This window comes from Pogonomyrmex barbatus, unplaced genomic scaffold (genome assembly GCF_055798465.1).
Source record: "Pogonomyrmex barbatus isolate J1 unplaced genomic scaffold, ASM5579846v1 scaffold10, whole genome shotgun sequence".
In the NCBI taxonomy this organism is placed as follows: Eukaryota; Metazoa; Arthropoda; class Insecta; order Hymenoptera; family Formicidae; genus Pogonomyrmex; species Pogonomyrmex barbatus.
Genome location: NW_028297099.1, coordinates 4,443,818 through 4,467,639, shown reverse-complemented (window position 1 = coordinate 4,467,639; position 23,822 = coordinate 4,443,818). Strand labels below are relative to the sequence as shown.

The 23,822-nt window shown below is 37.0% G+C and overlaps 2 protein-coding genes and 1 pseudogene across 3 annotated transcripts in view; 2 read left to right on the top strand and 1 right to left on the bottom strand.

Moving 5' to 3' along the window:
• Positions 1-8,557, top strand: part of LOC105432611 (defective proboscis extension response 8) — a 160,491-nt gene extending 151,934 nt beyond the window's left edge. For both annotated transcript variants that reach the window (XM_089070492.1, XM_011647494.2), the window contains 4 exons: positions 2,610-2,820; positions 3,815-3,942; positions 5,898-6,066; positions 8,108-8,557. In XM_089070492.1, the coding sequence (XP_088926618.1) occupies positions 2,610-2,820; positions 3,815-3,942; positions 5,898-6,066; positions 8,108-8,214 (615 nt within the window). In that variant the 3' untranslated portion in view covers positions 8,215-8,557. The remainder of the gene's footprint in view (positions 1-2,609; positions 2,821-3,814; positions 3,943-5,897; positions 6,067-8,107) is intronic.
• A 718-nt stretch (positions 8,558-9,275) lies between these two features.
• LOC148937878 (protein monoglycylase TTLL8) lies at positions 9,276-17,422 on the bottom strand. The gene is given in 18 exon segments (XM_089070550.1): positions 9,276-9,379; positions 9,382-9,521; positions 9,523-9,581; positions 9,583-9,593; positions 11,265-11,425; positions 11,615-11,700; positions 13,297-13,517; positions 13,771-13,971; positions 13,974-14,059; positions 14,061-14,217; positions 15,642-15,914; positions 15,917-15,977; positions 16,041-16,051; positions 16,268-16,501; positions 16,632-16,669; positions 16,671-16,759; positions 17,079-17,144; positions 17,192-17,422. Coding segments are annotated over 18 exon segments (2,229 nt in total).
• A 3,819-nt stretch (positions 17,423-21,241) lies between these two features.
• Positions 21,242-22,706, top strand: LOC148937877 (uncharacterized; annotated as a pseudogene).
• The last annotated feature ends 1,116 nt before the right edge of the window (positions 22,707-23,822 follow it).

The window sequence follows — 23,822 nt, the reverse complement described above, 5'->3', positions numbered from 1 at the left end:
TCGCCAAACAATGCAGCAATTAATGCCAATGACACATACGCGTCATCTGGAGTACGCGAGAGCTCGCGCAAGTGTCGGGATTTGGTGCTGAGATGAGACAATGCGAAATCTCCATCGTGATATCATATCTGCATCCCGATGTGACTCCATAGATGAATGTAGAAACGCGACACCCATCCCACGGTCTTGTGGCTTTTAAACCCTTTATTACTTTGACGCGAAGCTTGCGTAAGTTGAACGTGTGGTATCGTGATTTATACGGATTTATATATATATATATATATATATATATATATATATATATATGGATATTCTCGACGAGAGAAAATGTATGCGTATCTACGAAAGTAAAGTAATTAATCACTTTTTTTTATTCAAATTGAATTTATATTTTTATACGATGCAATACGTTTTAATATAAGTTTTAATTACATTTTTTTCTTTGCAACTTTTTCGGTATGAAAAGATTTTTTGTTGAATTGTAAAATATTTATGATTTTCAATTTTGTATAAAACGTTTGACTTTATTCGCGTCGTTCGAGTTAGAGAATGTAATCCTTCCATTTTGCAAAAGCCCCCGCTTTAAAGCTGCATGAAGACGGCGAATTCAGATGAATGCAAGTACAGCAAAACGATTGCGATCGAAAATCCTCGCGACACTAGAATCTGTAGAATCGATTTCAATAGTCGGCTACCAAAAGCCGATTTTGTATTCGCACAGCGTGTTAGGTGTGCACGGCATGACAGTTGCGACGCCTCTGTTTTCCTCGTCCCGTTCTTCAGCGGCAACCCCGTCGCTTCGTCAGGATGGATAGATTTTGTTTGGCTTTCAGCCGGCAACGCTAATGCCAATAACACGGTCGTGTCATCTCGAGAGCTCCAGCTGGCGCAGGTGCCGGATGCAGGGCGAACCAGGACAAAACGAATCTCTCCATGGCAACGTCACTCTCGTCGAGAGGACGTCAACCCGCGATCGGTTAATACATCGAAGTTTACGTAAAATGATCCGAAAAGCGCGGTGTATTCGCTCAGCCTGTTCAATCTCACCAAATACTTTCTCCTCTTGTGACATAGAGAAAGATTTGTATTAGATTTTTTTTTTATATATTATATATATATATATATATATATTTTATATATATATATATATATATATATATATATATATCACTCTGTAATACATCAAAAACACATCGCTTTTCTAACTCGATGAAATTTTCTATGAATCATATTCGGATGGACTCTAAAGGTTCTCATCTTTCGAGCGATGACGTGAAAAATTTTCTCGCAAATAAAATTCGATATGGTCAATAAATATATTTCATGAAAGCGTTATTCCCTCGATCAGCGATAAGAGATAAAATATGTGAAACAAGATGAGATTTCGATGGCTTTCATCACATTTAGTGCGATCAATTTTACCGGCGCGATAATGAAGGTAATTTCACATCCGAAATTAAAGGACAAAAGTTAATTATTTTGCTAGCCTTTATTAGGTATATGTTTTATGAGCTACGGTCGAGCGACAAGTTGAAATTTAAATCGGCAATTCATTAATCCGTTGGTACATTATCAATTATATGTTTCGCCGTAATATTATTACGCCTTAGCACGAGAAATGTTAAATTAAAAATTAATGAACGGTATAAAAAATACTTGTTTATGTAATGGCTACTTTATTACATAACGACCAGAATTATTCGTGCATATCTTTGATATATAATAAAGTTGCCTAATTGGACCTATCGTTGAATCAATTATTTTTAATCAATGGAAACTTTTTGACTTCCCAAATCATTGGAATATCAATAACGAATAAAACAAATAATTTTGTGAATATCGGATGTCGCACGGTTTTCTCCAATTTCCAGAGTTAATTAGGGTCAACCGAATGTAAATGTAACTTGGGAAAATGCAGTCGATGAAATTGCATCAATGATCTATTAGATTTGCTCACTGTTTTCTGCATGCCGACATGGTAGAATTAGTTTATATTATTGAATGAAACTTATTCATGCATTTAACTTGCAATCTCTGCAACGAAGCAAGTTCATTCGAATTTAACGTCCACTTGTTCTCGACTACAACGATTAACAACGGTTTAAATAGTAAAAATTAAACGACAGTTGAGCATCGATATTAAACAAACAAATAAGCTCTCGATTTATTTATCAAATAATGTATTATGCAAACCGCAGGCAATGCCGTAGGGCAGATAAATATACCGTAGAGCAGCAACGCACCTGATATTGACAGTCCGCTTATACATGTGGATATATAATATTATTTCCTCACATGGCCGTGGCCTATATATACACATATCACGTGCTTTGATGTCCGCGATAACGCGAAACCCGTGCATCTCAGATGTTTTTTACATGAATAATGAATTTTACTTCCCTACTTTCATATTACACTTTCATAATATGCATTTTAAATTTATCAATTTAATAGTTTACGAAAGCAATCAATTTTATATGGTTTTTTTTTAGCATTAATAATACTTGTTGGGAGAATTAATTATTAATTTATGCGATAACATATTAATCATACAAAACAAAGCAGTATACTGAAAAGAATATACTTATAATAATAATAATCTTTTTTAGGTTTCCTGGGTGAGGCACCGAGATATACACTTATTAACGGTTGGTCGTTATACCTACACCAGCGATCAACGTTTCGAGGCACTACACTCCCCTCATACCGAGGACTGGACCTTGAGGATACGATATCCTCAGCGTAAGGATTCCGGGATTTATGAGTGCCAAATATCAACGACCCCGCCCATCGGCCACCCTGTGTATCTAACAATAGTCGGTGAGCAAATAGAAATTCTATATGGCATTAATTTTTACTTTCTTGAAAACAGAAAAAAAAACGATGAAATCTAAGAAATAATTACTGTATATTCGATAAATATCGTGTCAATATTATTATATATTCATTACGATATTCATTAACGATCTTCTTTGCAAAACTCGAATTTCTAATTTACTTCAAGTTTTTACTTCGATGACAAAACTTTAAAGTCGTACTTCACTTCATTGAGAGACGTATTTATTTGGAGCGATATAAATTTCCTAGTAACATCATGAGTTTCACTCAAACGTTCCGTTGGATGCAATATACTAACTCCAAAAGTTTTCTGCTAGTTGAAGAAAGTGTAGAACTATATCTTCTATACAGTTATCTTCCGTATAAACATCGTTTAATTAACTGCTGCATACAAAGATAAATTACACACAATTAGTCTCGCAGATTTAGAAAATATAATTGAAATTTTTAGTTTTTTTCTTATATTTTCTTAAAGGACTAAATATATGGAATCAAAATCTTGGATTAAAAATTTTCGATTCTTTTTTTATGTAAAAATTTAATTGAGCAGTAATATTGGAAAATCTGATTTCTCAGATCTCAAAACTTTCTTATTAATCTCTGAAATTAATATTTAAACATTCATTTTATGTTAAATATATATGCTTTGCGATGCTTTTTATAATGTCCACTGGGTTAGCATAAAAGGAGCATATCTCACACATTTATATTTAAGTAGAGAAAGTGTGTAAAGCCGTACATTCTTGAAGATATCTCGTTAATGACTGCCATGATACTTTAAGCAGATCTATGCAGGCATAGAGAGAATCTTATCGACTTGACCCAAAAACCCGCTTTACGATAGACGGAACGAGAAGGATATTAAATATAAGATGAGATTTATATTTATATCGGATCATTTAATCTCTCAATCTACTCTCTCAATCTATAATCATCAAGTAGTCAAACCTCTCAAATCAATTGTTTTTTGTTTTAGAACCGATAACTGTTATAATCGGAGCGCCGGATCTCTTCGTCAATAAGGGCAGCACCATCAATTTGACATGTGTCGTAAAATATGCCCCCGAACCACCCCCGACGATGACTTGGAGTCATAACTCGGAGGTGAGTGTTACTCTTACAAATAAAGCTGAAAGATAATAGATTTCATAAAAAGTTCAGCAATTTTTTAAAGTTTCTTAATTTTAATCATAGGATTTAGTTAAAGTTTTGATTTAAAAAAAATGTTAGGATTCTGGTATTGCAATTGAGTCTGATTTTTTTTTGGCATATGTTTCGCTGTACAAAATAGTTAAGTTATCGTTTTCAAGTTCAACGGAGTTTGTTTTTGTAATCAAGAATAGTAGTTCTAATGTTTTCGCTCAACGGTCTTTCAGATTGGAATTCCAGACCGTGACTCGATGTTCTATCTCTGATTTTCCGAGTTTGTCCGCAATTTATCTCGCGACGAGTCGCATAACGACGCTCTTTGCCGGGTCGAGACACGCATGATTAATATGGTCTGTTGACGCGTATTTTCTTCGCGATGAGAAAATGCATTTTGTGCTTTTAATACCACTCTGTGCAGCAAAAGTTATTGTAAACGCGCATTTCACAAGGCACAAAGGATACATTACACCACGGAACCCATTAATATTGACGAACTCGTTAGAATAATTTTGCGACGTAACGTCCGCGGCGTCGCATCGTTTTATCACGATGACGAGATAATTTTAAGTTCCCCTCTGCGGGCCGATATTTGTAATTCCGCGTTTGGTATCGGCCGGGCGAAAATTATTCTGCGCACATTAATGAGATGCTCGTACGAGGCTTGTAGTAAAAACTAGCAAGCAGTCGATTAAAAAAAAAAGAGAGAGAGAGAGAGAGGGAGACAGTAATTTCTCGGCTGATTACCGATATATCGGTATGCCATCGTATGCGGTCGTCGGAGATACGCGCTACGCTCGCGCCAGGCTACGTGCTTTTATTAGAATAAAACAGCAGGTAACGCAATTTTCGCAAGGTACTATCGCGCACGTTGATCAAAGTGAAATGCGAAATAGAAGACTGGCCGCTCGCGCACAGCCGCGCACAGTAGTCAAGGAATGAAATTATTTTCCGATTAATCCTCCGCGGTTTTCGATTCGCGGATAATCATTTATTCTCCAACTCGGTACACACACGGCGAAATCTGCCATCATATGAAGTATGGGACGGGTTAACTTTTTATAGGAAAGAAAAAGCAAAGGCACTGTGGAAAGAAAAGCGAAAGAGGAAACACGAAGGATATTTTTCCGTTCTGTACGGGGGCGTATCGCTATGCGTATCTATCCTCAAAGAGAATATATATATATATATATATATATATATATACACACACACACGTTTCTTGTGCTATTCTTTACCTCGTATCTCGCAGGATGGTGCCTTTTATCTTCCGCCAAAGGGGCGTCATTGCGTCAGAAAAGACAGGGATTTCAAAGAAATGTAAGGAAACAACCGCGGTGTCTTTGAAAGAATGATTGCGGGTGAGACGCATAGGCACTGCGCCTACATGCTCGATATTAGGCGATGCGAATCAAAAGAAGGGTTAGCCTTTATTTCTGGTATTACCAGAGTTCCCTGAAGCTATCATCTCTCGGAGCAACGTCCTCAGAAAGTGTGTACACCTATAATAGTGTAAAGTTCAGATAGGTGCCGTCTTATTTCCGACATATAGAAAGCTTTTATTAATTTAATTTCTTACAAAATTACCTAACAGTAATATAAAGGGAGCTTTTATTTCTAGAAAAAAATTTAAAAAAGAGAAAGGAAAAGAAAGAGACGTGAGCTAGGTGTGAAACATGAGCTATATTTATATTTTTTTCATTAATTGATTTCTTTATTAATAAATTTATTGCATAATCATTTTGTTCGAATAATATTGTTATTATTGAGTTTATGATTACATATGTAAATTTGATGTTCTTCCGTTATTGGTATCTGTATGTAGGACACCTGTCTGTGTCCTGTTTTAATTAATCACAATATATCATGCATGTAATTTTAACATTTGAAAAAATGGATGTAATTCTGTCCAGGTTATTAATTTCGATTCGCCACGTGGTGGTATCAGTCTCGTTACGGAAAAGGGGCCTGAGACAACGAGTCGTTTGATGATCCAGAAAGCCGTGCCGAGTGACTCCGGGATTTATCGGTGCGAGCCGAGCAACGCGAATCCCAGTAGCATAAAAGTGCACGTGGTTAACGGTAAGTTGAAATTTACTACTAATATATATTCTATATATATATTATATGTAGATATTACTATTAAAAAGCAATTATTTTCAATTTTTCATGATTCGTCAACGCGAAACATTTTTCCAAATCTCTGATCAGCATTTCGTGGACTTTCGGTAAATTGGAAAAAATTCAACTCCGAACGGCTTTATCGCAATTATCACGAATCAAGAGCAATGACGCTCGCTGCATCTCGCGGCGAGAGAACTCATGGAGAGTTGCGTGAAAGTAACATTGATTGACTTCTCTGTAAATATTGCAAGCTGCAAATCTATCCGGCAAGTCGTGCGTTAAGCCTGAAATCGATGGGCTACGACCAGTCAATTGTTCGAGCGTGGAACACCGCGAATCGATCTCTCGTACATGCATTCGCGAAATACAGCGAATTTCGAAATCTTGTTTTTTTTTTTTTTTTTTGTTGTTTTCGTCTCTTCCATCGAGCGCGACGCACTCGATGCGTCGATTCGCAATGACAAAGCAATGACAAAGCCTGATTTTCACGCGGAATCTCACACAATTTCCGAATGCGTCCGGTTACGAGTGAAATAAAATCAAACGAAAGCGGATTGTTTCGTCCATTTTGAAAGAAGAAGTTTTTTCGTTTTGTTCGTAACTCGATATATTTTTGAAGTCGTTGGAATTTACGAGTTTTTCCTCTCGCGCTGCAAGCAATCAAGTCACACGACGCGACTTTACCGTAAAGCTTACAAGTTGATTGCATGAATTGTTTCATCGTCTCTAAATATCACACCTTTATCAGCGATCTAATTCGTCGCTTTACGGTGAAAAAATTTAAGATACTTGAAAGAAGATATTTAGAAAAATAACATTTCACGAAGACATGAAAATAACATTTCACGAAGAAATTAAGAAATTTGCCTTGAAAAATAATGATAATTATAGGGACATATATAGATTTCATATATAATTATATTGAAACATTTTTAAATGTATTTATAGAATGATTTGTAATTGTCTCTCTTTTGATCCACAATGCGTGATGAACGAATCAATACGTAACCAAAGAGCGGATATATTAATTATAAACTTGAAGTATTATCCGTTTAGAACAACAGTTGACAGTTTGGCCGGATGAAGCGATCCATCAATATGCGTTGATACATGCACAATGGATTATATATTATCGTCATCATGTGTGTGTCAGCATCATTTATCTGCGATATTGCTCTTGCGTACACCGTGCATACTACATACTCGTATTTTTTCCACAATTTTGACACAACGCATTCTATTTGAATATTTTTTGTAACAATATTTGCTTGCGCAAAAAACGACAAACTATTTACATATTGTACGCATATTAAATTTTGCATGAATGTTCATTTGTTATTATCTTGTCCTTTCTACGTAATTTACCTGAAAATGTTCAAACTCGCTTTGTATCGGTGGCTTTAATTTAGCCTGTCATCTGAACTGATTAAACGTCTGGTGCATTATTAGTTTCAGACTTGTAAGGAATTTGTATCGATTTTCGATTAAATCGGTATTCATTAGTTTGGAGTACATCATAAAAAGCGAAAAAAAATAACTGCTTAAATTCCATATAATAATATCGTCTAATTAGTGTTATGTGAGGATATCAGTGTTCAGGAATCTCCGAGATAATATGCAAATAAAGTTAAAATTGTGAAATAAGAACCCTATTGCATAAAGTGCCCCGATAATATTAGTGTTACATCAATATGATAATCTCCCACTGAACAGTATATGTGTAATATAACACATGTAACAATTGCATTGTTGAACAGAAAATAGTATTGATATTATGTTACTAATAGTTCGTGTTTATTGAATGCATTTTTTTTTATCTTTTACATTTAATATGTATCTTTTATCTATATATTTAATTTGTGTTTTGAAAACGTGGAGCGTCGACGTGAATGATAAATATAGCAAGCTTTGCATATATTTACGAAAATGTAATAAAATCTGTGTTTAATGTTTGTTAATCCAGATCGCCATGTCGAATCGATGATAATTTTTGTTGCAGAGGAGCATCCAGCCGCGATGCATCACGGGGATGGAAGCTCATCGTATAGCAAGACATGGCCGATTTGTTTTATAATTTTAGTAATAATTAATATAATGTTTATATAAGATGAGAAGTACGGAAACACAATTTACCCCGACACACACAATGAAACGAGCGCGATCGCCGAGAATCGCGAATTGCCTATTTAACGTCGTCAACGTTTCTTGGATAAATTTGTGCAGGGTAAAACCGAACATTACCATTTACATTAAAAGAAAAGAAAAAAAACGAACTTCCGTGACCAAAAAATTTTCAAATATCAGCACGGCACAATAATCGGTAAGAGCGTAGTATTTTGTTAACGTATATCATCAAGAACAAATAACTTACGACGTCAAAATTTATTGTATTATTTGTAAATAAATTTATTGTATGTACATATCAATAAAACGATTGTCTTTATCTGGATCGTTTGGTATTTACATGAGGCTGTCGAATCGTCGTAAGTTTCTGTCAAGATTACACTGATTCTGAATCGATCTGCTGGAACAGATAATTATTTTATATTAGATTAAAATTTTCAAATATTTTATTTTTTTATATAAATATGCTAAATAAATAGGTTTTTCTGATATTCTTTAGAAATATACGACCATCAGCGACAAGATTATGCACCATGTTGCAAATTTCTCGCAAAAGTGTCGTGTCAATCACGCGACTGAGGAAGTTTACCTCGTTATATTTCGACGAAGTTTATATCGCTATATTGGATAACGTAGCCAGCGCATCTTCAAGCCGTGCGATTTTCCTCAGGGATGCGGAAAGAAGAGATGTCAGCGCGCGCGGACAGCGCCTCGCTAATGACAACATTAATTACACTGCGCTATCTCGCGCTCGTTAATTACGGCACGGTGCTAAATTTAGCGTGAAAAAATACGGGCGTGTAAATTTCGCGTTCAATCGCGTGGCGTTACCCTCGATTAATCAGAAACGAAAGTCTTCCTTCAGCTCCTTCAGATCTACCTTGAACATCTCTTTCTCATCAATATTGGCACAGTCGTTTAAATTTTAGCACATGTTCAAAATTAAATGCACATGAGAAAAATTCTACATATTGATATATTTTATATGAAATAATTTAAAATTTTCACGAAATCAAAAATCGCCCTTGATTGTATGATGTCGATTAAAAGGACTTTACATCAATTATTAGCCGTGGTGCGTCGAACGATTCAAATAGTTCAATAAGATCCACCACCTTTGGTTCTTTCAAGCGTAGAATCATGGGACAGTTCTTGCACATTGCCGCTTGCTCCAGGGACCGCAAATGTTTGCTCTCCTTTCTTTCCCCAGCGTCGATTCCGACGACCGCTCGTGCAGTGTCATCGACTTGCCAGCCACGAAAAGGTAGAGACCGAGGTAAGGCTGAAAGTATGTTCTGCTTGCAAACCAGACTGAAACCATCCGTGTCGGCGCAAGCGTTCGCTGACACGTTCCATTATCACTGTAAGCATCGGCAAAGCGACCGAAGGATTTCCACCATGCACCATTATCACCAAAATCACTTTTAACTAGTTTTAACATCACGGTGATGGAGTTTACAGAAAACAGATTAATAGATTAGGAGAAACCGTGCGTTGTCGCATATTGGTTTTCTTAAATCTCCATATTGCCAATTTGCATGAATGAGATCGAATGCCCTTATTTATATTTTGTATCATGATATTGTATATATTATTTTTAAATCTATTATTATAGCTTCAATTTTCAAGTTTTAATTGTGTTGTGATAAATCATTGTAGTATTGATAATTTATCAACATTTAAATCTGTACACGAAAGTAGAAAAAGATTTTTGTGATTTATTCGTGATACTGAAAACTGACAAATTAGTATTTAATATTTCTAAATGTGAAAAAGTGCTCTTTCTATTTATTTTTAATTATTGAAGAATTAATTTGAAATTATTAATTTTTGCAATATACATTATTATTGCAAGAGAGTTAACATTTTGATCCATTTATAAAAGTTGAATATTTTTTATTTGATATAATATTGCGTTCGACAGATTCAGTAAATTAAATATTCAAAAATGAAATATATAGAACGGCAGAACGATTTTATTAATTAATATAAACGGCGTATATCAGCTATGGTGCATATAATTTTTTAGGAAAGTAGGATATTGAATTTTATGATAAAAAACTGATATGAAGGAGCAAAGAATAGGGAGAATAGAATTCTTTTCAGCTATAGAATGTTAGAGAATTTGAAAGGTTTATTATGTTATCCAATGCCATAATTCAGTTCTATTGTTTAAATTTATTGATAGTCATAATAAATGAATTTTATTATTACAGATTCAATATTTTCAATTGATATTATCTTTCTTTTTTTTTTACTTAACATCTTTCTTTTTTTTTGACTTAACATCTATGGTATTAAAATTAAACTTTATGTTATAAAACTATTGGTATCTGCGTTTCAAAGATAAATTTATTTTATTATCTATTATCGTCAATGTAACATATTTGTGTAAAATTTTACGCTTCCATAAACTTTTTTGTTTTATAAAATATTTTAATATATATGAATGATAGAATAAATATGCTACATAAAAAGCATTTTACAAATTTGAAATAATCAAACAACAATATTTATTTTAAACAATTAAACTTAAAGTGATGAAATTATTTTTATTAGTTCAGCTACTTTAATTTGAAACTCCGTTATTGAAAAAAGTAAAATTGCGAAAGTACGTTAAAGACATAACCGGCGCAATCAGGTGTTTAGCTATTTCGGGCTCGATAATTGCCCAGGAAATCTCGCTAACGCGGTTAATTCCTCGCGTAAATCCATCACGCGGGGCACGTGGCGCTTATCGGCGTTACGTCGCCGCGAATTATGGCCACTGTTATCATCCTGGCAAACCGGGAGGGTGTCGTCTCGGGTCGGCTGTCCGGACGACACGTAACTCGTCTAATCGTAAACTGCGATTATCGAATACTTGCAATTTCTGAAGTTTATGCGAGACAAGGTGTTGATAGTACGCGGATCGTCCGATTTTATCATCGTCCGTCCATATCATCATTCGCCTCCTCTTTATCATTTCTTCATCACTAAAAATTTTCTTTCACAATTTCTTATAACTTTCTCATACTTGTTCCTCTGCTCACCTTTTATCAAGCTCTCCAGCATATTGGAATAAAGACATTTTGTCACTTTAAAGCTGGGTGGATGCATATGAGAATTAATATCGATCAGCCAAACTGACATATCTTCGGTCAACATAAAGTCTGCGCCATACTATTCGAAGCTGCAATGGCGTCTTTCCATGAGATTCTGCCAATATATATCTTAAGCGTTTGAGAAGTAGGGGTAAGATGCACGAAGAAAAGGATGAACTATATTTTGTGTCCCTGCGTTCTTTTTCAGCAGGGACACAAAACATAGTGCTCTTTTCTTCATGCGCCTTATCCCCACTCCGCAAATAAGTCGTTCGGACTATGGTCCAGATTATATCTATGGATTTTGCGCTGTGAGCATCACCAGAATAATAGCCTCTGTTATTTTTGAATACGTCAAATTATAATGTGATTTACTTTTTTATGACTAATGAGTCTGGAAAAGTAAATATCGTGTCTTAATTTCTTATCTAAGCTACGAGTAATCTTTTATCAATTTGATGATAAAAATGCAAATGTCCTCTATATGTATAAGTTTTTGTATAAATTTTATTTGTATACAGACTATTATTATTATTTTAGATATATTTTATTTATTTTATCTACTTTTATATTGAGTTTATTAAAAATAATGAAGTAGCATTATATGTATTTTGGGATTTCTAATTAATTTTTATAACGGGTGACCTCAAAGAAATAAGTTGTAAATCAATAAAGTTATTATAAATTAAAATAACAGAGTTACACTGATTGCAATATAACATTCAGGAATGTTCTGTGTTTTATTTTTAAAAATAGAACGGGTCACAATGTCATGGTGGAAACGGATATCACAATTTAGAATTTGCATAACTAAAAGTGTGAGATACGTGTTACGCAGACAAAAATAATTTAAGTGTATTTTTAATTCAGATGAAACGAGTTGAATAAAACATATTTTGTATGTATTGGACAAGTTTTGTGGAAAAAACTTTGTATGGTAAATTGGAAACATTCGTAGTGATGGAGAAGTCCACTCAACGTCAATAATCAAAATGGAAGCTCGTATTTCATTGAAAAGTGCAATTATCGTAAATAAACTATGGCTTCGCAAACAATCCTATCTTTTTTCACAAATATCGGCCTTTAAAATAAATTAAAAATATATTGTAATTTTTTATATTTTGTATTTTTACGTTAGAAAAATCTTTGCCTATGCAATCTGTTAAAAATCATTTGAAAAGATATGTATTTCTTTCAAAAAATGATCTCCAAATGGCTATCGATAAAAAAACGTTTGATGTTACAAAACCTAATGACGCAATCAAGTAAGTAAATAATAAAATCGAATAACAGATTAAGATTAACAATTAAGTAGTAATAAGTATTAAAATTATTAAAATATATTAAAAATTTATGCAAAATTAACAAAAGATATTATAGAATAGTACACGCTACTAATTTTTGATTAGAAATGAACATTCACAGAAATAATAAATAAAATATTTTTATTTTTTATCATTCTCTATTCTTGAATATTTCAATTCCGGATATCCGATTATCATTAAGACGCCATCTGCTTCAGCTATAGTGACAAAGATAACCAACGGCAAAGTCATTATCGTTAAAATGGAACGCCTGCGAAATCTTCGATGAAATGCATTCTCGGGTGTCTCGAGGACGATCTCTTCCGAATGATAGTAGCATGCAAACGGGTACCAATACACCGACACCTAACCCATTCACGAGCAACACCGTGGATAATATATTTCCGCTTTATTCGCAATTACTCGGACGTCGAATATACGTCGCGTCATCGAAAAATCCTCTTCGATTTGTCATTCGAGGGAAGAACGGCGATGAGGGCACGGTGGAGCCATTATTGTCGGTGAAACGGTGCCCGAACGTTCTCGGACGAGTGCGCTTCTCGAAGAAGGCGTATTTGCACACGGGCCCTATCAATTTCCTCGGAATGCCCCGGGGGCCGGACGGCCGCCGATCGTCGTGACGAATGGATAATCGAAACGTCCTCATATACGGGGACGAAAGATTACTTCAAATATTCGTTCACCTTCTCCCATCCCTGATCGCGCACCACCAATCTGCTGCTAGTGAGATCCTCGGGGTTTCCCTGCCTGCGTAGCTGTCCGCGTCTCTTTTCGTCATCATACTTCCCTCGGATGGCGGTATTGCAAATGCAAAATGCCTCGTGATAGCTCGGGGAAATATATGATTTTACGTCAAACTCCTCAAAAAAATGCTTTTCTAGAAAATGAAGACATAAATTATAATAAAACTAAATAAAAGAATGGAATATGGACATGTTTTAAGAACAGTAACTATAATATTATAATATTATTTGATATATTCTTTATTATATCGAAAATTAATCGATTAAACAATTTCTATCCTAACGATTATTTTTGCACCGAATAAAATTTATAGTTTTTAGGAGCAATATAAAGAGATACATTTTATGTTATGTAAAATAATTTAATTGCGATGCAACTTCTCTGACTAATCATCGTGAAAAGAAAAATACTCGTTACGAGATACAGTCTATTGAACTTGGTCTCTTTAACTAATAAAGGATGTTCTGAAATATAAATAATGCAACTAACGAGAATGTAATTCTTAAAGTTGTACGTAATTCTTCTTATGCATTTATATTTTAGAAATATCTGTATCATATATTTCTATATGATATAATAATTTTCTATTCAATTCTGCGCAAGATACTTTGAGATCTGCGGGATATGACAATGTCATTGCCATAGTTGAAATGGCTGGGTTTCAAGATCCAAACTTCTCATACCGCTCATCTCATATTACTGATCGACAGTCTTTAATTTCTCCGAAATCGCCAGTCAGGAAACATCTTTGCGAACCAACGATATTGATATCGATTTATGCAGAAAGGTCTCAGATTTCGTTGCAGGATTACGGCAACTCGTAGATCTCTCGACTTTAATTCCGAAAAGTTCGAAATAAATTCATCCGCCGATGAATTGGATCTCCTGTCAGCAGAAGCCATATTTCGACGGTCGGCGAAACGAAATTAATTTAATGAAATCGCAGGACGTCTCAATCGGGAAATCGTGAAAAAATTTCAGGCGACGTCAAATTTCAAGAAGCCACCCCCCTCCCCCCCTATCATCACTCCAATCGAAGAAGGAATCGCGTGTGAAGTTTGCCGTCTGCCACGTGGACAATATACCGTCCACCTGGAATACGTATTAATTGCGTACTTGACAAAAGTGCTTTTAGCGACAACCTAAATAAAAATTGTGATAAGCACATATTTGATGCTTTCAAATTTACATGCGAAACTTCTTAGGACTTCATTGCTGATATAATTAAAGGTCTCTCTCGTGACGCTTTTTTACGAGGTCACTTAATTGAAAGAAGGTTTAACAACTCATAATAACATTTCACTGTTAAGGGAAATGGAATAACGAATATTTCTGGCACACAAAAATGAAGCGGACTTATATAATAAACGTTAAGGATCTCGTGCGTCTTCCCCACACTCGTACGGTTTAGCGTTTCGTTATCATGAGCCCTTTAATTTTGTTTCATCAGTTAAGAGTTAATGGTATCATACGGCAGTATCTCGGAACATGTTTAATGCAAGGATGTTTTCGTGCACCTTGAATAATTAACACAGTTTGGTTTTGTTGCCTACGCTACCTCGTAACCGCGTCTATTATTAGCGCGAGTCGGGGGTGGCAAGGAGGGGGGAGCGCGAAATAAACACGCCATTCTAACGCAATCGATCGCTCAACACGTTTCGATGTTTCGGTCGAAAAGAAGTGTCTTCTTCTTCAAAAGTATGGATTTTATCCAGAAGGCGGCAGCCAACAACATTTAAAATAAGTGAAAATGCATAAAAACTAATATTAGTCCGGGAAAGTCTGCCGTGCAGACTGCCAATTTAATTGTGATCGAAATCTATGTATGAAGTAAAATTGTCATTACTATTCCATCATAATAAAAATAAAATACTGAAGAAATACTGTAAAAATTCTTACAAAATGAAAATTTAGTTCACTGAAATTAATGGATTTCTCCTTTTACTATACTCTGTACATTAATTAATTTAATACCGGACGATATTACGAGAAACCGCGGCCAAGCGAAGCATGCAAGTGAATATTATTATAAATCGGTCGGTCGCGATTTCTCGTGATAATCCAACATTAAATTAATTAATGCAGGATGTAATAAGGGGAAAGACCTGAATTGCTTAATTTTAGTTAAATTTTCTACGCTAAAGATACAGGGAGCAATGAGAACTATTATCACACGTGTTGTTACAATTATTTCAATTTATTGTGCGAAATCCTTCCGAAAAAGTTCGCGGCTTTCTTCGAACAAGTTCTTAATCCAGTTTCCGTGATGAAACACTACCAAACACTGTAATCATAGAAAATAATTTCACTCCTCGTCGGACGTTCACTTTTTTTAATATCAATGGCTTCATATATTGCGATGAATTTCGTAACGTTCTATTGCGAATTTCAGCCTGATCAGGATCACCTCGACCATGTTTCATATCACGAACGAACCATTTGAGTAGACCCGCGGTCACGATCAGTCGAAACTCCTCCACGAAAGCTCGTTGATCCGTGCTGGGATTATAGCTACGCAGAAACAGGGCGCGGACACGTTTCCCTCATATAAGCAATATTGAGCAATATACGTCTTCCAGCGCGCGATTCCGAGCTACACACGTGCAGCAATTCGGGAACGTTTTACTTACTCGCGCGCTATGCGACGATATCCCGCCGCAATTTTACCTTTATCGTGGAAACGATAGCAATTCCGAAGGAGAATTCAAAGGATCCACGAACGCGAAATGGTATTTTCTTAAAATGTTGAACAGATGCACAACGGGCGTTTGAAGATAACATTAAGCAATAACGTTCAGGACACGTTTAGAGCGGAATATGTAAGCAATATCGATGCTCAAGAAAATATTCGCAGAACATTGTTGTGATGTTTTCCATTTCAACGGGGGATAAGCGACTTAATTAGAATAGAGAATAAAGTAATCTTTGAGCTAGAAACGGAGGATCTCTGAGCGGAACCGAGTCCACGATGCCACTCAGTAAAGTCATTTCTATAATTCCATATAAAGTCAGATTTCTTGTGCCGCGAGAGCGCAAAAATCACAGCTCTCTCATTCAATGTTCCATCCGCTCGCGTGATATCGTCTAGGGAGTGAGCTTCTAAGTTAGCCGCGGTGCCTAATCGTCGAAGCACACAGAAAATGGTAGACATTAGCGACGATATTTCATCCTCCGGCGGTGTGGCGTTCGGCGGCGTATTCTGCCGCCGGTGCGCATTAACTTTATCGCCCGCAATCTACAATTTAACCGTATGGCAGCATTCTCGTTCTAGTCGATTCGTACTTCTCGTGCTTCTTGCTCTTTCAGCTTTGGCAACTCGCCTCACAGGAGAAATATTTTGTGAATTACTTTGCAAGTAATACTAGAAGAAATATACTTGTAATATTTTGAAAGAGTATTTTGCAAGTAGTATTGATAACTGCGAAAATACGATACGACACTCGATAATTGCAAAGACGCGTTGGATTATACGTAAGTAATGTAACTTTTTTCAATAATTAATTAATTAAAAATTTTCAATAATAATTAATTAATTAAAAAAAAACACATACACACACTCGACATTTATAAGATCATATCACAGAGAGAGGTGAAGAAAGGAAAAGAAGGAGAAATTTTAAAATATCTAATTTCGTAAGAACATAATAGGATAATAATATAATTAAGTGCAAAAAGGTACCTCGATAGTATGTACTACTTTGATTCCTCAATAAGCCTCCTTCTTTGATCATTTTTTTTTTTTTTATAGCAATCGCAACGTCTCTCAAAGGTTTATCTTCTTTGAAAAATCCTTCGAAGCTGGAATACGCGGTTCATATAGGAATTCACATATGCACCGCACTCGAATTCCGGTAAACCGCTAATTCCAACTTCGCTACAGTTATCCATGTGTGGAAGCGTCCACTTCGGGCACGTCATCCTCGCGCGAATGGATCGATGGTAAGGATTCACGAGGCTGTCCCGCCTGTTCAGATTGACCGAGGAAGGAGGCAATTTCCAACTGGATTGAAACTTCTTATCCTAGCGCATGGACTCCATTGTGACTACGTTCGAAACGTTGCTCCCTCTATAATATCCCCGAACGAGCAATGCTAAATTGCCGCGATTTGTCGTAATTTGTCAACGTAACTCGTCATTTATAGTTATCAGACGGCTGACGTAGCCCGCGTGAATTAACGCGAGGGTCCGTTTCCCGTGGTGGCAGTAATGCGACTTCAACTTCGGGATTAAACTGGGACTTCGGCGATATCTCAGTCACTCGATTAACGGCTAATTGCGTTCATTTAGCGTAACGGCCGCGAATAGCGGGCGACCGCGCGTCCTTCCATCGCCTATTTCGACGAAATGCCTCGTCGATAATTAATCCGAGAGGTCCACCTCATCCTCTGCGCGAGGTAACACGTTTAATGAACTATGCAAACAATTTTAGGACCTGTTATATGTCCGAGGATCGACGCGCGCGGTATTGTTATCGGGGAACTTGATGTATGCCAGATGAGTTTACGCAGTTATGCGGAAAGCTTGATTTAGATGTAACGATAAACGTTGACCAATGTTTTTAAAATTGCGTGTTTATTAAATAAAAAATCGTTTATCATGCTCAATTTTTCATAGACTTGTAGAATTTATCTGTATTTTTAAATATATTTTTATGTAAGAAATAGAATCACGAAATAGAATCACTTGTAATTTTATGTGCTGTAAGTATTTTTGCTGCATGGGTTGTATATAGATCGTTTCCAAAATGACAACGACATAACAACGGGTACGACCAATGACGCGATGGAAGGCAAGTTTGCCCAGATGACATTGTCACCAGCAAAATCCGAATGTCCGTAACGCACGTGCGACAGGACGAAACGTGCGTAACGGCGTGATAAATCCCTCGGAGCTAGCGCTAAATCGTCGAGTTAAATCACTGTCTATCGCGCGCTAATACAATTAAACGTTGAAATAACTGCCGCGAATATGCGCTTGTTTTATGAGCATTAATAGTAGAATTCACGATATTATTTTCTGAGCGTGAGCTTTTATCGCATTTCTCTTATCGAGAACAATTTAAGCTTCGCGCGAAATTCTACGACCACCGAGCTCGCGAATTTCTTTAGCAAAACAAACACCTAATTTCGTAGCTATCAATCTAGTCCATCACGATGATCTATTTCTGCTTAAGATTGTGTACAAATGCAGGGCATGCATTGAGTTTTCTATTTGTCAATCACGGGCATGTTCCTTCCTGCCTCTCTGTGCATGTATCATCTCCGTTGAACAGCTAGAGTCAAGCGATCCTTGCTTTGCTGAATATTTTATTAATTTTTCCCGAGTGTGCAAACCACTGCGCTTTTCAGGAACTTTTCAAAGCGAAAGTCGCTAGCATGCGTCAACAGGATAAAACACATTTCTATGAAAAAAAACAAGCTCCGCATAGCACAAAAATTTCATAATATGTCAAGATTTTTTCGTATATATTTTTAATTAGATAAATTATATTTAATAGCGCGGGGGGAAAGATGTGATATATGCGAGAATCCATAACGAACCGATTATATTTTAATGTCACAAAACCTACGTAAATATTAGATTAAAAATTATATTTTTTTCTAAGTTTGACACACATATGAAAATTTAAAAATATGATACACATAGTATAAAATAATTAAAAGAATAATTTGTGGAATTTTACAAATTCTAAATCATGCAAACTAACCATTAGAGAAAGTTATCGCCAAACTGGGTCATGCGCTGTATTATTTCTAAAGTGAACTGGGATTCGCATCGGTACGGAACGGGATGTCAGAATGAAAATCAGGGTTTCGGAACTATCGTTGCGTTCAAATTGGATTTCATAATCGAATTCCAGACTCCTTCGACGATGCCGCTCTAAATACGGGACGCGAAAATTCGCGAAAATAAACGTTCAAAGCGTGTTTTACCGCGCGCAGATTTATGACACTGTTCCGCGTACCGTATTTATTTTCACCCAAGCCCATATACACATATCTACTGTGCCGCACATAAATTCCATATCTTGCTTCAATATTTTATCGCTGTCAGATTAAAACAACGCGAGATCCAATATGAAACGTTTTCACACGCCGTACATGTTACACCTATTCGACGAAATGTGAAATAATAAAACAAATCCATTAACCGCGCGCTCCGTACCTTTCAATAATGCTCATCATCGAAAAACATCCAACTCTGAAAGTATCGTGCGAGGATGAATCTAAACTAAAGAGCGAGAAGCAACCACGACTCTCGGCACACACGGAATCTTTCTGTCGCGCGGCAATAATTATCAATAGCTCAGGATTATAACGGCGAAAGAACCCACCGAGGTCAGAGCCGCACGACTCGACTCGGGCTCGCGGGAGGGATGAAAGGGAAGGAGACAGTGAACGGGGGAGTCAGTACTTAACCTTATTTTAACTAATATATTTCACGAGATTCTTCCGCCGCTTCGTTCTCTTTCGCAATATAATCAGAATAATGGAAGGGCTAATAGAGGCCTTCATATGAATAAGGATATAACTGCGGAAGGAGACAGGGAGGTTTAAAAGCACTCTCGGTGCCTTTGGTGATTAGGGAGTGCACCGAGCGCGGTTACTTAGCCGGTTAACTCATTTACTCTTGCACACCCTTGTATATACTTCTGCATCGTTTCCCGACGCAGTGCGTCGCGACGCGGGACGCGTCTCGAAATGCAGTGCGGCGCGATGAAATTAGCGAAGCGGCATTCGCGGCTGTTGCTCGTCAGGTCATTACCGTAATGCATCGTTTCGGGATAAAAACCGGGCACATCGAGCTGGCTGTGGTAGCTAGGCGAAAACTTGAACTGTAAAGCCATCGAAAACAGACGGATGTTTTACACCGTCTCTTTTCCCTCCTCCCCTTCCCCCGTCGCGACGTAATAACGTAACGAATCCTCTTGCAAGATGACGGTTCTTTTAATGCAATTTATGTATCGATAATAATTTTTAGCTAATTACCTGAAGAGCATCAAGGAGCATTATCGCGCCTAACTAATTTTTCACTACTCCATCAGCTGCGATAACATCAGCGAACGTAATGCGCTTAAATTTCGACCTAATGCATCATACTTTTTCAATTACTCGTCACCTTCCATCATCCATTTTTTTGAAAATGTTAATAATCATAGGTAATAATCACTACTATATATCGCATGCTATGCCGGTGTCGATAATTAGTAAACGAATTACGTAGTTAACTTACAATTTCGTTGTGCATGCACGACACCCCCGGACTGCGAGCGCCGCGGCGAACGACGTGCCGTGCAAGCAAAGTAGCTGTAAATTACCGAAACACAACTTTGCGGTCTATGGACACTACCACGTTTATTAAGCTAATGCGAGTTTTCGGCCGAAAAACTTAATCCAACGCAGGCGCCGCCGCCGTGGTCCCCACCGCTTAACGAAATAACTGGCATAATTCGCGCGCGTTCCACCTAATTACGTGTGCCGGTAGCTCTTCCGTATTAGCGATGCAATTTCAGGTAACGGGCGCTCAGATCTCCGCTCAGGAAATTATAAATAGTGATAACGCTCGAAAGAGTACGGAAGATGAGGGTATGGATAATTCAATAACGTTAATATCGCAGAGAAGCAAAGAAATTCGTGGATGAAACAGGGTACGAGTAATCCGGGAAACGTATATTCCTTATACATCATCTCGTTGAATCTTTCCTCACGCAATCCGTGAGGAATAATGAACGTAATATCTCTGATTCACAAAGAGCAAGGCGAATAATCGGCCTTCCACACATGAGAATTGCGTCCTGGCACGGGCAGCAATTCCATCCATGTAAGAGCGTGTTACACGAATAGGAGCGCGATGATAACCGGCGGTCGACGCCACGCCGGATGCCCGAATGGCAAAGCTGTAACGCCCGCCCTTAGCCGCGATATGTCATTCGCGATGAAATAGCGGCGTAATGACGTTCGTTCTCGCGTTACGTGCCGCTGCCACAACGTGGCTTACGAAACGAAACGTAATTCCGCGTGGCTGCGAAAGCGCGATCGATATAGGCGTCGTAGGTAAATACCGCAGTCTACCCGGCTGTAACATGGAACGTACGATTTAAATCAGTATAATAATCGATTCTCGAAATTACAGAGACGTGGAAATTCTGTCTTATCCTTATGATTATTAATAATTCGAAAAAAATTTATATAAGTACACTTTACATACATTCAGTTGAAGTTAATTTATCTTACTTTTTTTTATTTGAGTTATTTTTATTCCTGATACTTTACTTCTTCAATTTATATATAACTATTTTTTATACAATTGTGAAGAAAATATGAAACTATCAAATTAATTATAAATTATCAATGGATTTTTTTAATCTTTGAGTGAAAAATTCTTATTTTTCCTATAATTTATTTGATTTATTATAGATTATAACTATACTTCTCTCTCTCTCTCTCTCTCTCTCTCTCTCTCTCTCTCTCTCTCTCTCTCTCTCTCTCATTTCTCTCCTCTTTCTTTTTGCCGAACTCCTTCAGTAACAAAGCTCTTCGCGAAATTTGGGTCTGGCTTCTTCGTCGAATCCTGCCGGCTAACAAGGGAGAAATTGCGACACTCGCGACAAAGCGAAGGCAGAATCGCCGGGAACGAATTACCGAGTTGGCCGGATTGAATTCGCTCGAAGAAGCCAAAGCTTGATCTCAAACTGGTGCAGCACGCGAATACAGATCTCCCGGATATACTCCGCCACTCGCAAAGTTGGCCATTGTAGATGTGCCTTCGACGAAATGAACGAGAAATAAACAGGAAAGAGGTACGCCGCGCCGGTGTGAAGAGAATCGGTTTTGAGCGTTGGTTTCGATGAAATCGTCAGAATGTTTTGTCAGAAGCAATGGTATATCGGAAAAAGGCCATGTGCAACGAGGCCGACTTAATCGTAAATTAGGTCGAAAGTTTTCAACGGAGTTAGCTTTAGCCATAAATCAAGACTGTTCACTCGTGACCTACGGACGCATAGTCCGTCAATCGATTTTTTCTCATTTCTCGTATTGATCCTCGCTTCAAATTCATTGGCAGAAAGATTGCAATTTTATGTTTTAAATAAATAATTGTGTTGACAAGACAGTGTCATGAGATATTTTGTTTTGGTGAATAAAAATGCCAGTTTATTTAGAGTACACAATATATATTATAAAAAAGATGAATATATAACAGAAAAAATTTTACATTCTTGCAGTAAGCTTATCTACTTTTATTAAAACAAATGATATCAATGCTGAAGTTCATAAAAATATTTATTTCTCTGATTATTAAAAAAAAAATAAAAATAAAAGAACATGAAAAAGACATAAATCTTTATTCAACTAAGCCACAAAATCCAATGCGAAGAAAGTATTCGCAGATAAAATCTGATTTAAAAGAACATCGGAAGATATTTGCTATTATTTTGCTATTATAAACACATATTATCTTCTCTCATCATTCGTACCACACATGAGCACGTTAACCGACTCATTGCCCATAAGTGGTTATAACGAAAAATAATGAAGAGCAGGACGAGTAACACAAGGGGAGATACTAATACCGCTAATCTTCGTGATTCTCGACGCGATGGTATAATTCATGGTGGGACGAAACGTAATTTTCGGCGGAACGAGCGGCTCGACGGCCCAGGTCGCCGCTGATGACAGTGGCGGTCGCGTGGCGGTTTAAGGCGAAACTTTATGGCATTACAATGCGGGTTAATGGAATTATCGGATTATCCTATCCGTCTAGCTCTCGGTCCCGCGCCACGGTACAGAAGGCGACTAATCGCCCGGTTGGCGAACGAGCGAACGAGCGTATCGTCGCTCGTTTAACGGAGAAACTGGATAAGGCCAATTTGCAAGTCGGTTAATAGACACGCAGTGGCATTAGCCCGGCTCGGGCCAGACGCAGGATTTCTAATCCTATCGAGAGGCCAGACGCCATAATCGTCCCGGCAACGCCGTGCACCCCACATTGCTACCGGACATTGCATCGGGACCGTTTAACGCACTTCCGGTACTCTCGCCATTTCGCGCGGTTTAATCCGCAAATCCACGGGATGTTGCTATGGCATCTTTTGTCGCCCGGCGAATGGTAATGCGATTAATCCGGGAAAGTTTTAATCACGTAAACGGTGAAATTGTATTTAGCTTCTTCTAAAGTTTATGCTGAAAAAAAATTGATTAAAAGGTAAAACATGCAAACAAACTTTGATTCTGAAAAATGATAGTTTTAATTTTAATTTTTAATTTTTATTTCCATTTATATCTAAAATAATATTAATTCTTGCATCTAAAGCGTCAGCTCTTAGTTGAATAATACATATATCCTCAATTTAAAACAATGCACCGTAGGTAATGAATTTCTTTCTAGTTCTTGATTTGCTTCTTAAAGTTATGGCGAATGCTGTTGGAAGTAATAGGGA